The 22961-nt window shown below is 47.0% G+C and overlaps 1 protein-coding gene across 4 annotated transcripts in view; it reads left to right on the top strand.

Moving 5' to 3' along the window:
• pnpla7b (patatin-like phospholipase domain containing 7b) overlaps positions 1-22961 on the top strand; it is a 371155-nt gene that overhangs the window by 333290 nt on the left and 14904 nt on the right. For 3 of the 4 annotated variants that reach the window (XM_038782642.1, XM_038782645.1, XM_038782644.1), the window contains 3 exons: positions 4591-4707; positions 18196-18277; positions 21825-21931. In XM_038782642.1, the coding sequence (XP_038638570.1) occupies positions 4591-4707; positions 18196-18277; positions 21825-21931 (306 nt within the window). The remainder of the gene's footprint in view (positions 1-4590; positions 4708-18195; positions 18278-21824; positions 21932-22961) is intronic. The other variant, XM_038782643.1, reaches the window with a different exon arrangement.

Below are 22961 nucleotides of genomic sequence, written 5' to 3' on the forward strand. Positions count from 1 at the left end.
TCCCTGTTTTTAAACTCCATCCCTCGAGCAATGAAGGACAAAATTCCATTTGCCGCCTTAATTATTTGCTGCACCTGCCAATCGATCTTTTGCGATTCATGCACAAGGACACCCAGGTCCCTCTGCACAGCAGCATGCTGCAATTTTTTTACCATTTAAATAATAGTCCATTTTGTTGTTATTCCTACCAAAATGGAAGACCTCACATTTATCAACATTGAACTCCATGTGCCAGAACCTTGCCCACTCACTTAAACTATCCCTCCTCTAGACTTTGTTTTCCTCTGCAGACTTTGTGTCCTCTGCAAACTTGGCTCGACCACTCATCTTAGTGTCATCTGCAAACTTTGACACATTACACTTGGTCCCCAACTTCAGATCACCTACGTAAATTGTGAGGAAATGCGGACCCAACACTGATCCCTGAGGTACACCACTAGCCACTGATCGCCTACCAGAAAAATGCCCATTTAACCCCACTCTTTTAAACAATCCTCTATTTCCTGAGGTCCCCAGTATCTCGGATCCCAGTCTTCGGCCAATTTGATTAATTCCATGTGATACCAAGAAACAGCTGAAGGCACTGGATATTGCAAAGTCTATGGGGCCAACAACATCATAGCTATCATGTTGAGGGCTTATGCTCCAGAACTAGCCAATCCTTTAATCAAGCTGTTCCAACGCTGCCATCTCCCTGACAAAGTAGGAAATTACCCAGTTACATCATGTCCTCAAAAAGCAGGACATATTGAATTGGGCCAATTTACTGCCCCATCGATAGATGCCTTGACAGTGCTGCCAAGAAGCAACTTACTCAATAATAACTTGCTCACTTCACATTCCCGCCAGGATCATTAAGCTCCAGATCTCATTCCAGCCTTGGTCCAAAGATGACAGAAGAGCTGAATTTCAGAGATGAGGTGGGAATGACTGCCCTTGACATCAAGGTAGCATTTGACAGTATATGGTATCAAACAGCCCTGGGAAAATTGAAGTCCATGGGAATCTTGGAAAACTCATCACTGGTTGGAGTCATACCTAGCACATCGGAAGTTGATTGTTGGAGACCAGTTCTCTCGGCTGCAGGACACTGTAGGAGTTCCACAGAATGAAGTCCTAGGCTTAACCATCATCAGATGGTTCATTAATAACATTCCCTCTTTCATAAGGTCTGAAGTCAGGATGTTCTCTATTTTTCACTTCTATTCACAAGTGCTCAGATACTAAAGCAGTTCATAGCTCCATGCAGCAAGACCTGGGAAACATTCAAGTTTGGGCAGATAAGTGGCAAGTAATATTCACAGCACATATTTGACAGAGAAATACCATCTATAATACAATCGGGGAGAGTTTAACCATCTGCCCTCGACCTTCAATAGCAATAACATTGTAGAATAGGCAGCGTCCAGAAAATTAACAAACACAGAAGGTGGAAATTCTGTGGTGAGTAACTCACCTCCTTACTCCCCCAGAACCCGCCCTCTGTCTGCAAGGCATAAGTCAGGAGTGTGATGGAAGTGTGCAGCTCCAACCACACTCAATAGATTCAAATTATCCAAGGCAAAGCGCCCAGTGATCGACACCCCATCCACCACCTTAAACGTTCTCTCCCTCCATTACTAGCCTACTGTGGCAGCAGTGTATCTACAAGATACACTGCAGCAACTTGACAAGGATCCTTCAGTAGCACCTTGAAAACCCATGACTTTACCACCTGGATTGACCAGGGTAGCAGATGCATGTGAGCATTATCACATCCAAGTACCCTTTCAAGTCACACATCATCCCGACTTGGAACGATATCACCATTCTTTCATTATTGCACTGTCAAAATCCTGAAACTGCCTAGCTCGCAGCACTGTGAGATTACCTTCACCACGTGGACTGCAGAAATCTAAGAATGTGGCTCACAACCCGCATGTCAAGGACAACTAAGGATGGGCAATAAATGCTGGCCTTGAACGCAATGCGTACTTTCCATGATTGAATAAAAACCATTTGTTAAGACACTGAGGAAATAAAATAATTGACCCTGTAAAACATGCTACATGTATCTTTTGAATGCTGATGATTTTCAACGCAAAAACAAAAGTAGAATGGGAAATGGGCAGAATGGTAGATAAGCAGCGGTGAACGTTTAAAGGTGTATTTCAAAACTTTCCATGAGTGTACATTCATGAAGAAACAAAAAAAACCACAGGAAACAGGGTCCATCCTTGGCTAACTAAAGAGGCTATTAGATTAAAAGAAGAGGTTTACAATATTGCAGAGAAGAGTAGCGAGCATGAGGATGTCTTTCCAGCAAAGCTTGATCAAAAAAATTGATGGAGACGGAAAATAGAGTAGAGGTGACCACAGGGATAGTGGCTGCATTGGTAGTGCCCAGTGGGTTGGAAGCTGGCAAACATAACCCCAGAGAACTGGTCAATTCCAGAAGCCCAAAATAGAAATGTAGCGAATTGGCAGCCAGTTTTTCATTGCATCCAATCTTTTTTCCACTACCCAGCCATAATTCAATTTATTTTTGGAGATTTGTTTTCTGCATGTTTTTACTTCAACAAATCTTTGCAATATTTTCGAGGTGGATGAGAAATAAATACTATCGCAGTGAAAAATCAGATGCCGATTTGAAAAGAACCTATTTTGCCTTGCTGGCATCGGCCAATTTCACCACCGATATTCTTTAAACGGTATGAAACTATAAAATGTAGGAGTTCAGAGGGATTTGGGTGTCCATGCATACGAAACACAGATGGTTAACATGCAAGTTCAGGAAACAATTAGGCAAATTGAATTTCAACCTTTACAGCATACAGATTTGGAATACAAGAGTAAGGAAGTCTTGCTGCAAATGAACCTTTCTGTAATTTGCAGACCAGAACTGTTCAGTGGTCTAACCAAAGTTCCATACAAGTTAACATAACTCCTCTGCTTTTCAATTATGTTCTTCTAATGTCCATTTAGCTCAGTAGCTGTAGTAAGTAGCACTCTCACCTCTGAGTCCAAAGGTCAGTCTCATTTATAGCAAAGAAAGGCCATTAGGCCCATCAAACCCACTTGACACTATCAATCAAACTTATTTCCCTATTCCTGTAGCCCTGCAAGTTTATTTCCATCAGGCGTCCATGCAGTTTCCTTTGAAAGTATTGACATCTCTGCTTCTGCCGCCCTGTGGGAAGTAAGTTTGAGGTCATTCCCATTCGCTGCGTTTTCCCTCGCATCCTTTGCTCAAAACATTAAATCCGGGTCCCCCTAGCCCTTGTATGATCAGAGGAATATATCAGATATTAGGAACAGTTTTTCCTTGTCCACGTGATCCAAGCCTTTTTTATTCCAACCATGTATCAAAACAGGTTACAGCGAATAAACGCCCTGGGAAACATACTTCTCAGCACAGCCCCTCAAACACGGTAACAAACATCCCCCACCTTTCCTCAAATCCCCCCGAAGAGCCCCTTAACTCATACTTTATCTTCTCTAACCGCAGGAAGTCATACAGGTCACCCAACCAAACCGATACCCCCGGTGGTGATGCCGACAGCCACTCCAGCAAAATTCACCGCCGTGCAATCGGAGAGGCGAAGGCCACGACATCGGCCTTCGTCCTCTCCATGTGCTCCGGATTCTCTGAAGCCCCAAACACCTGATCCAAACTGATCATAATCTTGTACATCTTTATCAAATATTCCCTCATCCTCCTTTGCTCCATGGAGACGCCGTCCAGCTTCTGCAACTGGACATTGTAGCTAAAATCCGTCACTTCCTAAAGTTCGGCAACAGAACCAGATGCAATACTGTGGTTTGGGCCCAATCAGAGATTTATAGAAATTTGTGTACACTTCTCTGCTTTTGTACCGTGGGTTCAATTCCTAGTCTGGTGATGTGAGCACAAATACCCTGCCAATACTTCAGTGCAGTACTGAGGGAGTGTTGCACCATCGGAGGCGCCATCTTTTGGATACAATCTTGGGGAAATATGTAGATGATCTTAGTGCAGTACATAGGGACTCACGGTAGCATGGTGGTTAGCATCAATGCTTCACAGCTCCAGGGTCCCAGGTTCGATTCCCGGCTGGGTCACTGTCTGTGTGGAGTCTGCACATCCTCCCCGTGTGTGCGTGGGTTTCCTCCGGGTGCTCCGGTTTCCTCCCACAGTCCAAAGATGTGCGGGTTAGGTGGATTGGCCATGCTAAATTGCCCGTAGTGTAAGGTTAATGGGGGGGTTGTTGGGTTACGGGTATACGGGTTACGTGGGTTTAAGTAGGGTGATCATTGCTCGGCACAACATCGAGGGCCGAAGGGCCTGTTCTGTGCTGTACTGTTCTATTCTATTGTATTCTATAAAAAAACAGATTTTCTGGTCATTGCTGTTTGTGGGAACTTGCTGTGAAAAAATTAGCTGCCGTGTTTCTAAATTATTTAGCAATGGCTCCACTTCAAAAATACAACGTTGATCATAAATCACTCGAGACCTGAGGCTGTGAAAGACACTATAAAAATGCAGGTCTTTCTAGAAATGTGCGGCAGTGCTATGTTTGCGTTGGTTGGTAGCTTTGCGTGAGTGACCTTTTACCTGTGATTCCTGCACAGGAAGTGGGCTACCAGCATGGGAAGACACTGTTTGAGCTGTGGAGCAGGAGTGGCGTCATCGACAATATCCTGAGGGACAGGCCAATAGACAACGTTGCCAAATCGCGGCCCTCTGATGTAAGTTTGACTTTCAATAGAACTGGAGCCGAGAAGGTATCTGCAACATACCTGAGTTCTTCTGAGCATTGTGACAAATGATTGCTTGTTGATGCCACCCAATATAGAGGAACCAACCGCATTAATTTGTTGAGAATGTTTCCTTGCCTTTTCCAGATGGTTTTCAATTTTGTACAGACTATTCTTTCCATAAGATTGGAAAGCACTATGTACTCAGGAGACCGGTGAGGCCCTGTGTAAAATCTGACCTATTCAGTGCTGCTATTAAGCCATGGATCTTGACCATTAACAGTGCGCTAAACCTTTCCCTTGTTCTCCTTTGCCCAACATTATTCCCATACTCCTGCATGCTAAGTAGAAACTTTAAGTCCTCTCTGTGGGCCACAGTTACTAGTTTCTTTCTGCCATTTCACATCAATTAATATTGTTTTTTTGACTGTCTACATTTTTTCATAAATTTATTGTCCGTGGTCCAAGCATGAAATTGAAGGTTTGGGATACCCTCTGGGTTTCTGCCGCCCCAATCTTGCAGCAATTTTGCGCTGGGTGGACAAGGCCTTGGATGGGGTGTCCGGCCCTGCCCCAGTTAAGGCCCTTTCGCTACTTAAGGGCCGTTTCTCTTGCAGCCTAAATTTTGAGGCTGGCAGGAGCATTTACAGAGTGTAGGAGAAGCCCAGAAATGAATGGGTTTGGACCTTCGGTTGGAAGGGTAGGTGGGTGACACCTCCATCAGGAGCCCTCTCCTTATGTCAGGCTCCCCAAATACATATCCTGCCATCTAGTCCCAGGACTAATAGAATTTACAGTGCAGAAGGAGACAATTCGGCCCATCAAGTCTGGACCAGCCCTTGGAAAGAGCACCCTACTTAAGCCCACGCCTCCACCCTATCCCTGCAACCCAGTAACCCCTCCTAACCTTTTAAGGGGAAATTTAGCATGGCCAGTCCACTTAACCTGCGCATCTTTGAACTATGGGAGGAAACTGGAGCACCCGGACGAAAGCCACGCAGACACGGGGAGAAAGTGCAAACTCCTCACAGTCACCCGAGGCCAGAATTGAACCTGGGACCCTGGAGCTGTGAGGCAGCAGTGTTCACCACTGTGCCACCATGCTGCCCCAGAAGGAGGCCATTCGGCCCTCGAGTCTGCACCAGCTCTTGCTCCGATAGAGCACCTTACCTAGGCACAATCGGCCACCCCTATCCCCGTAACCCAACCTAACCTTTTTGGGCAAAACTATCATGGCCAATCCACCTAACCTGCACATCCCGGAGGAAACCCCCACAGACACGGGGATAAAGTGTAAACTCCACACAGGTATTCACCCAATTTTGGAATGGAAGCCTGGTCCCTGGTGCTTTGAGGCTAACCACTGTGCCACCGTGCTGATGACTATAGCTCAGGCATGATTCGTATTGGCATAGCGTTGAAACTGTCGGCGGAAAGTCGAATGAAGGTAGAAAAGAGGATAAAACTATTTGCTTCATAGCAAAAACAAACTGGCAATTAAATATACTTTCAGATGAAGTCTTAATTAATCATGGTTAAATCGTTGGAGATGATGCTTGCTGGAAAGCCTGAAGAGAAGGAGCCTTTGAAACCATGCTGTGCGTGTCCTGAGGAAAGTCAGGAATGCCTGTATTATTGAGAGAGGGGAGAACTGCCAAGGCCTAAAGCTCATAAAGAGTGCATGAGGACATTGGGATTTAAGATCTGATGAGGCAGTGTTTTGGAGGTGTGTGTGGAATGTGGTGTGCATTAAATGAATGTGCGCTGTGCTGCCTGAAGCTGAATGAAGATGAGTTTATGTGGATACATTGCTGCACAAATGAACTGTTACGTCAAAAGCTGGAACGGAAAACTCGTCTTCGGTGATTTGTTCCAAAAATTGGCCAGTTGATCAATATCATTTCTGCTTTTTAATGTCCAGTTATATAAAATCAAAGATACTTGAAAATTTATATGATTTATCTTTTTTAATAAACATTTTATTGAGGTATTTTTGGTTTTACAACAGAATAGACAATGTACATGAATCTACAAACAAGGTGCAAGAGCCGTCTTCCTCCCTTACAGGTCCCACGTTTATTAACCCCCTACTCTAAGCTAACCCCCCCCCCCCCCCCCCCCCCCCCCCCCCCCCCCCCCCCCCCCCCGCCTTCTGCTGACAATTAATTTTCCGCAAAGAAGTCGACGAACGGTTGCCACCTCCGGGCGAACCCTAACAGTGACCCGCTCAAGGCGAATTTTATTTTCTCCAGGCAGAGAAAGCTAGCCATGTCCGTTAGCCAGGTCTCTGACTTCAGGGGCTTTGGGTCCCTCCATCTCCGCGCTACCAGGGAAGCAAAGGCCGGAACGTCTGCCTCTTTCTCCTCCTGGATTCCCGGGTCTTCCGACACCCCGAAAATCGTCACTTTTGGACTCGGTGCCACCCTTGTTTTTAACACCGTTGTCATGACATTTGCAAACCTCTGCCAGAATCCCCTAAGCTTTGGACATGTCCAGAACATGTGGACATGCTTCGCTGGTCCTCCCGCACACTTTGCACACCTGTCTTCCACCCCAAAGAATCTGCTCATCCGGGCCACTGTCATGTGAGCCCGATGAGCAACCTTGAATTGTATCAGGCTGAGCCTGGCACATGTTGTGGACGCGTTGACTCTACTCAACCCGTCTGCCCAGAGACCATCCTCTATCTCTCCTCCCAGCTCCTCCTACCACTTGCGCTTCAGCACCTCGGTCTGTGTCTCCTCTGACCCCATGAGTTCCTTGTAAATGTCAGAGACTTTCCCTTCTCCCACCCAGACTCTGGAAACTACCCTGTCCTGTATCCCCCTTGGTGGTGGGAGCGGAAAGGTTGAAACCCGCCTACGTAGGAAGTCCCGCACCTGCAGGTACCTGAATTTGTTTCCCCTCGCCAATCCAAATTTGTCCTCCAGCTCCCTCAGGCTAGGAAAGCTCCCCTCTATAAACATACCCCCCATCCTCTCAATCTCTGCCCTCTGCCATCTCCGGAACCCTCCATCCAGCCTTCCCGGGGCAAACCGGTGAATATTACAGATTGGAGACCAGACCCAATGCTCCCTCCGCTCCCACATGTTTCCTTGATTGCCCCCAGACTCTCCGGGCCGGCAACACCATGGGGCTGGAGAAGTACTGTGCCGGCGGGAACGGCAGAGGCGCCGTTATCAACGCCCCCAAGCTGGTGCCCTTACATGAGGCCGCCTCCATACGCTCCCATGCTGACCCTCCCCCCACCACCCACTTCCTGATCATGGCTATATTTGCCACCCAGTAGTAGTTACTGAAGTTTGGCAGTGCCAGCCCTCCCTCTGCCCAGCTCCGCTCAAGCTCCGCTCAAGCATCCCCCTCTTTACTCGCAGGGTGTTGCCCGCCAATACAAAGCCAGTAATTACTTGGCTGACCCGATCAAAAAAGGACCGCGGAATAAAGATGGGGAGACACTGAAACACAAACAGGAATCTCAGGAGGACACCAGACCCTTGAAGCTCTCGGTGCAATTGCCAGCGGCTCTATGGCTGAAGCGAACATCAGTGGGGGGGGAGAGGGGGCATCCCTGTCTCGTCCCCCGATACAGCCTAAAATAGTCCGATGTAGTCCTATTCGTCCATACGCTTGCCACAGGAACCTGATACAGCAACCTGACCCAGTCAATAAAGCCCCGCCCAAATCCGAACCGCCCCAGTACCTCCCACAGATATTCCCATTCTACTCGATCAAAGGCCTTCTCTGCATCCATTGCGACCACTACCTCCACCTCCCTACCTTCCAGGGCATAATGATCACATTTAACAGCCTTCTCACATTGACCACCAATTGCCGACCCTTAACAAACCCCGTCCAGTCCTCCACAATAATGTCCGGAACACAATCCTGAATCCTGGAGGACAACATTTTGGCCAGAATTTAGCGTCCACATTCAACAGGGATATCGGCCTGTAGGACCCACACAGCTCCGGGTCCTTGTCCCGCTTCAGGATCAGCGAAATCGTGACCTGTGGCATCGTCGGGGGCAGCACTCCTCTTTCTCTTGCCTCATTAAATGTCCTCATCAACAGCGACCCCAATATCTCAGAGAACTTTTTATAGAACTCCACTGGATACCCGTCCGGCCCCGGGGCTTTACCCGACTGCATGGCCTTCAGACCCTCCGCTATCTCTTCCATCCCGATCGGGACCCCCAGCCCTTCTACCAGCTCCCCGTCCACCTTCGGGAAATTCAGCCCCCCCAGGAAGTGCCTCGTCCCCTCCGGCCCAGCTGGGGGTTCCGACCCGTACAGCCTACAATAAAACTCCTTAAACGCCTTATTCACCCCTGCTGAGTCTCCAACCAGGTTCCCGTCTCCATCCTTTACTTTCCATATCTCCCTGGCTGGCTCCCTCTTTCTAAGCTGCTGTGCAAACATTCTGCTGGCCTTCTCCCCATGCTCATTAATCGCCCCCCTCGCCTTTCTCATTTAGCCCTCGTACACTCCAGTGATCAGTCTAGTTGGGGGACTTGATGCCCCCCCCCCCCCCCCCCCTCGCCGATCAGCCATCCCCTTTCTTGGGCCAGTCTCCAGCCCGTGCCCCAGGCAGTCTCCACACCGACCTCCTTTCTGTCCCTCTGGAAAAGTCCCTCTCTTGTCAGCAGAACATTTCCTTCCCCCCACCCGCCCTCCGCTTAGTAACAGCACAATGTAAATCGACCCCTCTGATAAGCCTCACATCGGCTCACCCCCCCACTATGCTTCCGTGAGCTAGCCCGCCCAACTAGCTTGGTGCCAGCTAGTTCTAAGGTGGGACCCCCTCCACAGTGATGGGCAGAAGTCCCGCCTGTAGCCAATCAATGCTTATTTAAGTATGAAATTGCTGCGGGGCAGCATCGCCACCTCAAATATTCAGGCCCCTAATACGATCCCGGACCAGATCCCAACAGTGGCTAGGATACTGGACAGAAACCCCAATGTTTTATTTTAATCTTGTAAGACTGTGAGGAAAGGATACCTTGCTCCAGGAGAAATTTCACAAAATATAGGGATATGGTATATTAAAACAAACTTTATTACTAATACTTTTTAATAGTGTTAAAATATTTTTAACATTACACATGAAAATGACTTACAATTACCCCCTAAACAATGCTAATCGATACAATGGCACAGTAACCCTTAACTGCTATCTTTATTCCCAGTCAAACAAAAAAAGAAAATCTCCGCTCTCAATCCACTGTTAAATACAGTTAGCACACGGAATATCTACTAGAGTATTGTTTTTGAGACTGTTTTAAAGAAAAGACCAGAATCCTGTTAGAGTCATGCAGAAACTGCTTTTCTTCAGAAGCTGCTTCTCAGCGTCTTTACGCTCACCTAATCAGACAATTCTGAACTGCTTGGAAATAAACTGATAATCTGTCTGCAGACATATCTTTAACTGAACTGCAATGAGAGTAGATTCTTGACTTCTGCTCACAACTCCATCTAAAACTCAACTCAACAGTTTTTCTGCAAAATGCCTGATACCTTAACTCCTCCTTACCAAGCTGAAATCTAATTAACTCCACAGGGAATCCCCTTAATCCAAACAAAACTCCATTAGCCCAAGCTTTTTACAATGCCTTAATTGCACTCCTGGCTCCCAAATCATTTCAGACCAGAGTTCTTTAACAACACTACTGCAGCAGACATACACACACTAACCGAGGCTTTTAACCCTTATTTTTGAACAGAACTCTTGAGTTCACCTTGCAGAATTTTGGTACAATTCCAGTTCTGGAAAACTCACTGCATCCGCAGTTTCATTCCTGGCCCCCCTTCACTGGAGACAACTTTAGCCCAGTGTTTCATTAAACCTTTTCAGACCCTTTGTTAATATTTATGTATTATCTATGTAACTATTAGTTGTTCCTTCACATTGTCACTTGTCCTTCTATAGCCCCTATTTCACCCACTGTGTGCATGTAACATGACTTGTGAAACACGATACAGCTCTGTGTGTACCTCAGTCTGGGAACGCTGTAAAGCTCTCTACATAATGGTTTGTAGATGTCTCTCGGTTTCTTTGTGCTACCCTGTATAGAGGGTCGTGCTTCAGGCAACATGGAAAACCATTGGGACACTTGGAGGATAACACATTGCTGTTATTGCAATACTTAGCCAGTTACTTCAGGTTCTGACTCGTTTACTATGTCGAGTTATTTTTTCTGACTCTGGTCATAAATAATCCATCACAAATTATTTCAGAATGTTATTACACTGAAGGTTTGTGCAGTAGCCACACTCCACGCCAGTGCACACTGCATGATGAACGCTGCTTCCTTGGTAATCATCGTCAGTCGTTTTCTTTGTGACCTTTTCTGCTCCTTTACACAGCATTAACTTATTGAAATGCCATCCACTAACTTACTTTCATTGGCTCATTACTAACTGGCACGTAGAGATTTCACAGTGATGTTGCTCCTTCTAATCACCCACCTCGATTCCCTTCTTTTCTCCGATAAGCGGCCGGTTTTCCTCTGTACTTATAAAGCTGTGATGGATGTGATCTGCTTTCGCGCTCTGTCACATTATTACTAAGGCAATGACCATTGAGTTTGGACACCCCTCATCTCAACTCTTCCATTATAATGCGTGGGGGGGGGGGGGGGGGGGTGCTTTCACAGCTCCTGAGGAAGAGTGTGTGGTCGGCTATGGTGATGACTGCCTGTCCGTGTTTAATGTTGCTTGCTCACACTCTCACTGTTTCTGCCATTAGAATTTGTTTCCCGTTTCGCGTGATTAAAATAAATCGAAAAAGCAGTAACCTTGACTGACGCGAAAGAACTCCCCCAATGGCTTGAAATGTTGACTCAGTGCAGAGGAAAACCTGCGAGATCACAAAGATGGCCAATGTTGGAGCCCACAGGCTGGTGTTGAGGCAGATATCTGGTCTTCAACACGATGTGGGGTTCTGCTTTAACCTTTCATGACGTCAGGAAGTCCCAAAGCACTTTACCGCCACCTAAGTACTTTTAACGTTGAGCCGCTGTTGTAATGTTGGATTACTATTTGAAAAAAGTACACACTGGCTTTCAGAAACTTCCTGGTCCTTTTGAAAGGTTCACATGGGCTTGGCTGTTGAGTGCTCCTCTCCAAATGCAGTTCTTGGTGTTCTCAGTTGTGTTTGAGGAAACAAGGAAAAGGACCATTCTGATTGCTGGAGACACCAAATTTAAGGTGACAGGGCAGTCAGTCGATGCAGTATAGCTATGGGGGGGGGAGGGGGGGGGGATGCTGATTATTTTGGAAACAAGTTGTGCAAGACCCACGGGTAGGTCTTTAGGTGGAATTTCCTTCTTTGGAGTGTTTTCACTTTCTTCCTCCCTTCATTCCCACCCTGCATTGATAAACAAAATGAACTGCCACAAGCTCTTTACTTTTTAAAAAATGTATTTTTTTAAATTTAGAGTACCCAATTCCTTTTTTGTCCAATTAAGGGCAATTTAACGTGGCCAATCCACCTACCCTATCCCAAGATGATTGAAGTGGGGAGGGCGGTGGATGTTGTTTACATGGACTTCAGTAAAGCCTTTGACAAGGTGCTTCATGACAGACTGGTACAAAAGGTGAATCAGAGGTGAGGTGGTAAGATGGATATAGAACTGGCTCGGTCACAGAAGGCAAATAGTAGCAGTAGAAGGGTGTTTTTTATGAATGGAAGGTTGTGGCTAGTGGTGTTCCACAGGGATCTGTGCTGGGACCTCTGTTGTTTGTAGTATACATAAATGATTTGGAGGAAAATGTAGTCAGTCTGATTAATAAGTTTGCGGATGATACCAACGTTGGTGGAGTGGCAGATAGTGTTGAGGATTATCAGAAAATACAGCAGGACATAGATAAGTTGGAGACTTGGGCGGAGAAATGGCAAATGGAGTTTAGTCCGGACAAATGTGAGGGAGTGCATTTTGGTAGGTCTAACATAGAGGGGGAAATACACCGTAAATGGCAAAACTCTTAGGAATATAGAAAGTCAGAGAGATCTGGGCTTGCAGGTCCACAGATCTTTGAAGGTGGCAACACAAGTGGGCAATTCTTGCCTTCATTGGACGGGACATCGAGTATAAAAGCTGGCATGTTATACTACAGTTGTGTAGAACCTTGGTAAGGCCGCACTTGGAATATTGCACACAATTCTGGTCGCCACACTACCAGAAGGATGTGGTGGCTTTGGAGAGGGTGCAGAGGAGGTTTACCAGGATATTGCCTGGTCTGGAGGGTGTTAGTTTTGTGGAGAGTCTGAATAGACTCGGACTATTTTCATTGGAAAGAAATGAGGTTTAGGGGGTGACCTGATAGAGGTCTACAAGATTATGAAGGGCATGGATAGAGTGGATGGGCAGGCATTCATTCCCAGGGTGGAGGGGTCAGCCACCAGGGGGCACAGGTTTAAGGTCCATGGGGCAAAGTTTAAAGATGTGCAAGGCAGGTTTTTTTATGCAGAGGGTGGTGCGTGTCTGGAATGCCCTGCCAGGAGAGGTTGTAGAAGCAGATACAGTAACAGCATTCAAAAAGCATCTTGACAAACACATGTATAGGATGGGGAGAGAGATATGGCACAAATAAGTGCTGAGGGTTTTGGCAAAGGTTGGTATCATGACCGGTACAGGCTTGGAGGGCCGAAGGGCCTATTCCTGTGCTGTATTGTTCTTTTTTCTACCCTGCACATCTTTGTGTTGGGGTGAATGAGACCCACGCAGACTTGGGGCGAATGCGCAAACTAGGGGGCTTTTCACAGTAACTTCATTGCAGTGTTGATGTAAGCCTACTCGTGACAAAAAAAATTATTATTATAAACTTGACACGGTCAGTGACCCGAGGCCGGAATTGAACCCGAGTCCTCAGCGCCATGATGCAGCAGTGCTAAGCAGTGCACCACTGTGCCGCCGCCTAAGCTCTTTAGTTTCAAACCATGGTGTCAGACAATGTGTACCGTTTGATGTCTTTTCACTGAGGTGGTAGATTTAGATGGGAATCATGTAATCGGGGTAAATCGGGCCCTTTCTCCCCATTGATCACTAGATCAATCAGGGAGAAACGATTGCAGCTAGCCGCAGGGTGATAACCAGAGGACACCAAGTTAAGGTCACTGACAAAAAAAAAACCAGAAAGTCGGAGGTTCTTGTGATTATCCGCTCAGACGCTGATGTTGTCAAGCAGGTGCCAGTGCTTTGAATTGTGGGTATAGCCACACGGTTTTTCAGCACTCTGAGCCAATCTCGTAGCCCCTTTGTTACTTCAGTGGCATCAACTGGCTGCCATCTAACATTCTATCCTACATCCCTTTGCAGTTACTTCTCTCACCAACACAAAAAGTTATGGCACGATGCTCCCTTCTCCACCATGCCACTCCCCCCAAACCCCTCCCCACATTTTATAACCCAAAGTTAAGAATAAGAGAGACAAATAGAACATTACCGATAGACCACAGTGCTGCAAGGTAACAGAAGACGTGGACAAGAACGGAGCACAGTCAGAAACTACTGCCCCAAAATGTCTGACGCAGGAGGCAAAGCACAGACGGTGGCTGCGGTCCTCCCATAAGCAATGCCATGGGTGATCTGGTCAGTACCTGCCTGACTCTGGGATCATGTGCAAGCTGTCTGGTTCTGCCACGCAACACAGCCATTGACAACCAATCAGATGTAGTGAAATAGAATTTCTTACTGTGCACCGCACATTCCTGTGCCCCCTCTAATGAATCACCAGGTGTCAGTAGCACAGTGCATCATGTTTGAAATTTGTTTTGTCTCAACATAATTCCCATATAACAGAAGATGAAGAAAACAAAAACCTAGCCAGCCCTGGGTCAGAGACACTAATTAATGTAAATGTGCCTAATTTATATCAATCTTTCTTCCTACTCCCTACCTCATGGGTAATTAGCAACAGTACAAAGAACATTTGAAACCAGAGTAGGCCATTCAGACCCTCGAGTCTGTTCCCTCATTCAATTAAAGCGTGGCTGATCTGTGCTTCAACTCCATTCTCGTCCCTTAGTTCCATAGTCCTGGATGAATTCATCCAATACAAAGGCAATTATATCAATCTTTGAAGTTCCAGTTCTCTAAGCACCCACAACCTTTAGGGGGAAAGAGACAGATTTCCCTGACACTTTGTGTGAGTGGGGACTTTTTCATTTTTGTCCCTGAATAAATGCAAATTGAGCGGCCAGCTCTAAGTTTAAATCTTGCGTCTCCAGCAGAGGAAATTCTTTTTGAAATCGAAATGCAAAGTCCTGCAGACACGGAGCAGCTAAGGCAGCATGTGTGTGGAAAGTTGTTTCTGCTTCCTGGGAGATCCTTCCTGAGAACTGGAAGAGAGCAAATGAACAACACTTAAAAAAGAAATCGAAACCGGGGAAAGACACGCAGGCACACCTACGCATGTACATGTGCCTGCACACCAGCTCTCTCAGGAAAAGAGATAGAATGAGCTGTAAAGTGCTCAGATGGAGAACAGGAGATGAAATGAAAATTGCTTATTGTCACGAGTAGGCTTCAATGAAGTTACTGTGAAAAGCCCCTAGTCGCCACATTCCGGCGCCTGTCCGGGGAGGCTGGTACGGGAATCGAACCGTGCTGCTGGCCTGCCTTGGTCCGCTTTCAAAGCCAGCGATTTAGCTCAGTGAGCTAAACCAGCCACTGCTAATAATGAATAGTTCATTATTTACATTTGATAAAATGAGGAAGGAATTTGCCATAATGCACTTTTCATGACTGCACGATGTCTCAAAGTGCTTCACAGCCAATGAGGTACTTTGTGAAATGCAGTCACTATTGTACTGTAGGGAACGTATCTGACCATTTGTGAACCGCAGACTTTCTCACAGCAATGTAACAATGACCGGATAATCTGTTTTAGCAGTGTGGATTGAGGGATTAATATTGGCCAGGACCCTGATCTTCAGTCTCTCGCCCTACATGGAGTGAATTAGCAGAGGTGCAGAAAGACTCTTCACGTGTCGAGCACCACCTGACTTGCTTCAGATTGGAGGGGAGCGCTGCAAAGTTGGGGGATATTGGCTTAATGGACATGTCAGGACATGTCAGCAGACGAGTACTCCAGAGACCAGAACTAATGCTCCGGGACGCAGGTTGTAACCTCACCAAAGCACCTACTAAAAACAGTGTACAGCATGGAGAGAGGTCCAAAGTGAGAGTTATCGGAGACTCTTGCAGCACAGACAGAGGCCATTCAACCCATCATGCCTGTGTCAGCTCTCTGAAAGGGACATCCAGTTAGTCCCACTCCCTTCCTCTTTCCCTATAGCCCTTCAAATGTTACCTTTACAAGTATATATCCAATTCCCTGCTTACAGGCAGCGCCTTCCAACTCACTGTGTGAAACAAAATCCTCTCAAGTGCCCTTCTCTCTTTTCGCAATTATTTTAAAAGATTGTGTTCTTTTGAATCACCCTTTTAATTTCCAAAGTATTAGTAAAAAAGTTCTGTGATGCCAACCCTATCATTCCCTTTGAGTTCTCAGAGGGTGAAGCTAATGGGGCAATGAGTGGAGAGCGGGGGCGAGGTGGGGGGAGCAGCTGAACTACAGGCTACTGCAGTTTAACAAGTCTGCAAGGGGGCGAAATAATATTCGCACATCGCAGCTGCTCTCTATCTAAGGCTTACGCTCCCTGTGAGAGCCTGGAGAATCATTCTGCGCCTTAAAGTCAGCAGCAGCTCAAATCAGAGGGAGGAATCAACAATAAAATTATCCATCATGATTTGTCAGTTGAATCCAGTCATTTTGGCTCCTGAGCAGATAAATCCCTTCAGTCAACAGTTTAGCTTTCTTTAAGTGGCCGAATTTCACAGAGCTGCAGTTTGATTCTGGCATTGTGCGATTCCTAATATAGCTGGCTTTTCGTGGGGAGACGATGAGCCAATCCCACTGAGTTTATCACAGGTGAAGCAGCATTTTTTTCCCCATCCCATTCCCAGTGTTCCTTAACTGATAAATAAAAGTCTTCAAATGCCCCTATGTTATCTCTGCCAGGTTTCTCACTGCAATGTCCAGGAGATTAATCTCCGTTTGCTGGAGACTCCAGGGAAATCCAGGAGGGTTAGCAACGCTGTGCAGTTCCCAGGGTGTTTGCAAAGTGCTTGAGAGCGGTGAGTGTGTCCCTCGGTGTGTAGGAACTGTGTGTTTACCTGTGTCCACATCATGGCTGACTCGCTCTCTTCCAAGCGCAGCAGTGCCAGCAGGTTCTGAACCTCTTGGTGGCCAGGTTTGGTTGCAGTCTCTTTAGGTTATGGTTACAGCCAGCGTGGCACCGTGCATGGGCCAGTTTTTCAGGCATTGCTGAGTAAAAATGAGGCGCCACTCATTTAGGACAGAGATGAGGAGAATTTATTTCCCTGAGGGTAGTGGGTCTTCGGGACTCTTTCACAAAAGGTGATGGAAGCAGAGTTTTGAATTTTTCTAAGGCAGCAGTAGATTGATTCTTGGTTAACAAGGGGTTACAAGGTTATTGGGGGTAGGCAGGAGGTTATACTCGGGTCTGCCGTAGTCGTATTGAATGGTAGAGCAGCTCAAGGGGCCGAGTGGCCTACTCCCACTCCTAATTCATATATTCGTATGTAGTTCCTTTGGGTACTGGAGAGTCGCCAGTCACTCAGTTTGGAATACTCCCATTCGATGGGGCTCTTGGACATGACCTCCTTACTTTGTGTTTGTGATACTCTCCATGCTGGATCGTTTGGAATACCAATCGAGAGCAGCATTTCTGCTCCCCCATTTCTTACGTTAGGGTCAATTCCAGCAGCCCTGGTCAGCAGCTTTGTGATTGATCTCTTGAGGAACAGGACCCGTTGGTGATCCATAGAGTTCCTACAGTGTAGATGAGGTCATTTGGCCCATTGAATCTGCACCGATCCTTTGAAAGAACACCCCGACCTAGCTCCTCTCCGGAATCCCACCTAGCCATCACACCTTCGGACACTAAGGGACAATTGAACTTGGCCAATCCACCTATCCTGCACATCTATGAGTTGTGGGGTGAGACCCACGCAGACACGGGGAGAATATGCAAACTCCACACGGACAGTGGCCCGGGGCTCGGATTGAACCCAAGTCCTCAGCACCGTAAGACAGCCGTATTAACCAGTGCGCCACCATGGTGCCATCCCTGGATAGTAATGCTCGGTTAGTGGTTTTGTATAAATGCAAGTTGTTGTTGATTTGTGAGACTCTTGTGACATGAGAGGAAAAAGAAAAACATGGTTGGGAATTCACTAAAACACTGACGATACACAGCTCAAGTCAGTCAAAGGGAGGGGTTAACGATTAGGCTGTGACTGCTCCCGTGAAGTTTCTCTTAGACCATAACCGGCTTTCTGCGTTTCCACAGAAAGTTCTATTTATTTTACTGCCATTTTATCAACACTGTGCAAAAAAAAAACCTTACTCTTTCCCACCTGCCTTGTATAATGTCAGTGTTCCCTTTCCATAGGTTACATGTCCAAACACCTCCTTCACTGACTTGGCTGAAATCGTGTCCAGAATCGAGCCTGCAAAAATGTTAGCTGTGGATGGTGAGTAATGGGTGCTTCGCGCAGTGCATCAGCGCTTGAAAGCTTAATGTGATGCAGTGCAATCTTTCCCTTACGCCATCTCGTTTCATGTACCTTCATTTCCTTTCCTTGTTAACACCGCTCCCGGCAATGTTATCCCCCAACCCCCCCCCCACCCCACCCCATTGTTCGCCCAGCTCCCCCCTTCTCTGTGCTTCCAATAGGCGGAACACAATTCACTGAAGTGAGGAGAATTTTAATTTAAAAAGGAACATTCCTTTTCCTGACAAGTGTTTCAGTGGATGAATTGTTTCCCAGTTTTGATCATCCGTCCACAGTCAAGTTCTCTGTTCTGTCTCTGCTCTTCAATTCTCTTTCTTGCCCACTCTGCCTGTCCGTGTCCCCCTCTGTGCATCTGTCAGATGTGTTCTCAAGCCGGCACCCACCGCCACTTGGGGACCGTGAACAGGTTTTGAGAAAGCTTGCAATGGGGGTGGGGGTAAAGGCGAGTTAGAGGGAGCGGTCACCACCCCCACACCGCTTGCAAAAGCTCCACTCTCAGGATCCATTTGCCTCGCCCCGGCGCTAGCACTGCCTCTTCAGACTGGGCTTAAATCCACAATGTGCCACTGAAGCTGAGCTACAAGGTGGGATCCAGCCGACTGTGTGCGACCATAGAACATAGAACAGTACAGCACAGAACAGGCCCTTCGGCCCTCGATGCTGTGCCGAGCCATGATCACCCTACTCAAACCCACGTATCCACCCTATACCCGTAACCCAACAACCCCCCCTTAACCTTACATTTATTAGGACACTACGGGCAATTTAGCATGGCCAATCCACCTAACCCGCACATCTTTGGACTGTGGGAGGAAACCGGAGCACCCGGAGGAAACCCACGCACACACGGGGAGGACGACCACCTCGATCCCCGCCCCCTCCTCCGTGTTCGCTGTCTGTGGCCTCCGTGTTGGCTGCCTGTGGCCTCCGTGTTGGCTGCCTGTGGCCTCCGTGTTGGCTGCCTGTGGCCTCCGTGTTGGCTGCCTGTGGCCTCCTGGTTGGCTGCCTGTGGCCTCCTGGTTGGCTGCCTGTGGCCTCCTGGTTGGCTGCCTGTGGCCTCCTGGTTCTTGTGTCAGGTGTAGAGAGGGGGAAATGGTGTCACAGGAAAGTCACATCACCAACAACATCTCACTGGCTGTGGAGAGGATTAAAATGAAATGGTGACAATGGGCTTGAATTAAAACCGTAAGAAGTCTTACAACACCAGGTTAAAGTCCAACATGTTTGTTTCAGACACTAGCTTTCGGAGCACTGCTCCTTCCTCAGGTGAAGAAGCTCCTTCCATTCACCTGAGGAAGGAGCAGTGCTCCGAAAGCTAGTGTTTGAAACAAACATGTTGGACTTTAACCTGGTGTTGTAGACTTCTTACTGTGCTCACCCCAGTCCAACGCCGGCAGCTCCACATCTTGAATTAAAATGTCACAAAGCAGTTTTAACTATGAATCGATCTAGAGAGAGTGCAGAAAAGGTTTACGCGAATGGTTCCGGGGGGTGAAAAACTTCAGTTACGAAGAGGTATTGGAGAAGTTTGGACTCTTTTCCTTGAAGTGAAGTCTGAGAGGAGATTTGATAGAAGTTTTCAAATTAATGAGGGATCTGGAAAGAGGAGATAGGGGGAAACTGTTCCCAGTCGTGAAGGGACCGGATTTAAAATAATTGTCCAAAGAAGCAAAAGTGACATGAGAAAAAACATTTTCTCACAGCGTGTGGGTAGGGTTTGGAATGCACTGCCTGAGAATTGTGGTGGAGGCAGGTTCAATCGAGGCATTCAGGAAGGAATGAGATGATTATTTAAAAATACAGGATTATGGGGAGAAGACAAAAGAATGGCACTTGGTGAAATGTTCATTTTGAGATGCTCTGCATTGCAAGAAATCTGATATTCTGTGGGGGGGAAAAAACACCCAAGCTTAAATAGAAATAAAGGGAAGGGGGAGGGAGGGGGCGTTTTGGACGACAATAGTTAACATCCATCATTATGTGACATGACGCAGAGGCGTGCAGGGGCCTGTTGAGCAGCGGGCAGGTGCTGTAGTCACGGGGCATCTGGAATATATTAAACATTGTCTATAATAGAGTCCCCACAGACCCTCCACATTCTGTGTCAAGGACAGAGGCAGCAATGCCTTGGGCGGTGAAGGCTTTGCCCAAAAGACAATCGACGCTTTGCACACTGTCCTGGGCAAAGGAGACTGTTTCCCAGTGTGCTGTCTAATCCAGCAGCTTTGTGGACAGTGGCACTGTATTTTCAAACACAAAATGCGGTCCCATTTAGTTGCTGAAATAAAATAAAAATAACAAACATATATTTAACTGTATAACTAATTTTTACACAGAAAAAAATATTTGTGTTGTTTTACTTGGAGGGTGGGGTGGGGGGTTTATGGAATTTCTATATCGTGGGAGTGGGTGACCACAGAAGGAGAAAGGTTGATTGAGAGTTCCTACTTTCTCCCTGTCACTCAGATTTTCCAGCACATTTTTTCCTCTATCTCTGTCTAACGCTGGCCCTGTCCCTTTTCCCTTTGTCCTTGGCCCTTTTGTTCTGAAAGTTCTTGTGAATTGCTGTTGCCAGTTTGATAAGTGGTGGAACAGATTACAGAAACATTATGTGTTGCCATTTTGTTTTTCCGCTCCTCCTCCCCAGGAGCTGTGGCTGACAGTGGGCGGCCCAGTTCCAGACCTAAACAGCTCCTGGCTATCTCGCTGTCACCGCTGCTCCTCATGTGTGGCTTTGGCAGAAACTGTCCGAGTCTAACCACAGCGGGTATGGTGTGATTGTGGTATGAGACCACATGTCACATTTGATGGATATTAGTTTGAGAGTCGGTCAGTCTCAGGGACTCTGGTGGAGAATGGCTTCGCCGTGACTGGCAGGTGAAGTATTTTGCGGAAAGATCATTTTGGTCATCAAGGAGGACATGGAGTTCAATCAGAACGTGGAGGTCTCACCCTCCATGTTTTGGGAGGCTTTGAAAGCGGTGGTACAGGGGGGAGAAGTGATGGCATTTGAAGTGCTGAGGAAAAGCATGTTTGACCAGCAAGACTCAGCTGTGATGACTCCCATTGCCAAATAGCTTGGCATGCTTGGTGCCAAGGCTCCCTCATGAAGAATGACAACTTATTACAGGCACATCAAGGCTGTAGGTATCCATGGAAACCGAAGCTAGCAAGAGTCGGTACCTTTGGTTGCAGAGGCGAGGAAATTGACACAAAAAAAAGGGGGGGGTTCTTCTGTCAATTAAAGAATGTTTTATATTTCTTTTAAAGCTAGCCTGCAAATTCTCACACCTGCTGTCAAGGCCAATCTGTGAATTGCACAGTATTGTGAGTCATATCTTTTGGCAATGACATGAAACTCGTGAGTGCTACATTTTCACCACTATGAATTGGCTTTGGGATTTACAGCCAGTGTGTGAAAAAGCAGCACACTGCAGATACTAGTCTGACTGCAGGTTGCCAGTGCTCTGTCTATAATGTAGCATCTTTGTACTGTCTTCCACAGATGAATCCGACTACCAGACTGACTATGAGGAAGATGCTTTCGACAATGAGAGGGATGACTACGATGGTGTCGCCAGTGAGCAGAATGAAGATGAAATCTCTAACAGTGTAAGAGGGCTTTAGAGTATTGGTGAGAGGGACTGGGAGTGCTGGAAACACACAGTTGATCCCATTGGTGTCTGAACGAGGAAGGTGGGAGAGCCTAGCCCATTAAGAGCTACCTATATGGCAGCACAGTAGCACAAGTGGCTTCACAGCACCAGGGTTCCATTTTTAAAAAAATAATAATTTTTATTGAAAAATTTTGTATTTATATAACAACGAACCGCAATAAAATACCAACAATAATGATAACAGTCATAAACATTCGCCCATCCTCAATGAACAACAAAACATATTAACAACAACTTAAAGTAACACAATATTAAGTTAAATAACCATAGAAAAAATAGAAACACTAATAAAGAACACCCCCACCCCCCGGGTTGCTGCTGCTGCCATTGACCAAGATACCTATCTTTGAGCCAGAAGTTCCAGAAAAGGCTGCCATCGTTTATAGAACCCTTGTACTGATCCTCTCAGGGCAAATTTGACCCTCTCCAATTTTATAAATCCCGCCATGTTACTGATCCAGGTCTCCACACTTGGGGGCCTCGCATCTTTCCACTGCATCAAGATCCTCCGCCGGGCTACTAGGGACACAAAGGCCAGGACACCGGCCTCTTTCGCCTCCTGCACTCCCGGCTCCGCCGCAACTCCGGAATCGCGAGTCCCCAACCTGGTTTGACCCTGGATCCAACCACCCCCGACACCGTCCCCGCCACCCCCTTCCAGAATTCTTCCAGTGCCGGGCATGCCCAGAACATATGGGCATGATTCGCTGGACTCCCCGAACACCTGGTGCACCTGTCCTCACCCCCAAAGAACCTACTCATCCGAGTCACAGACATATGGGCCCGATGCAGCACCTTAAATTGGATGAGACTAAGCCTCGCACATGAAGAGGAAGAGTTGACCCTCTCCAAGGCATCCGCCCAAGTCCCAGCCTCTATCTGCTCCCCTAGTTCCCCCTCCCATTTAGCCTTCAGCTCCTCCACTGACGACTCCTCCACCTCCTGCATTACCTTATAGATGTCAG

Source organism: Scyliorhinus canicula, chromosome 21 (assembly GCF_902713615.1).
Source record: "Scyliorhinus canicula chromosome 21, sScyCan1.1, whole genome shotgun sequence".
NCBI lineage: Eukaryota > Metazoa > Chordata > Chondrichthyes > Carcharhiniformes > Scyliorhinidae > Scyliorhinus > Scyliorhinus canicula.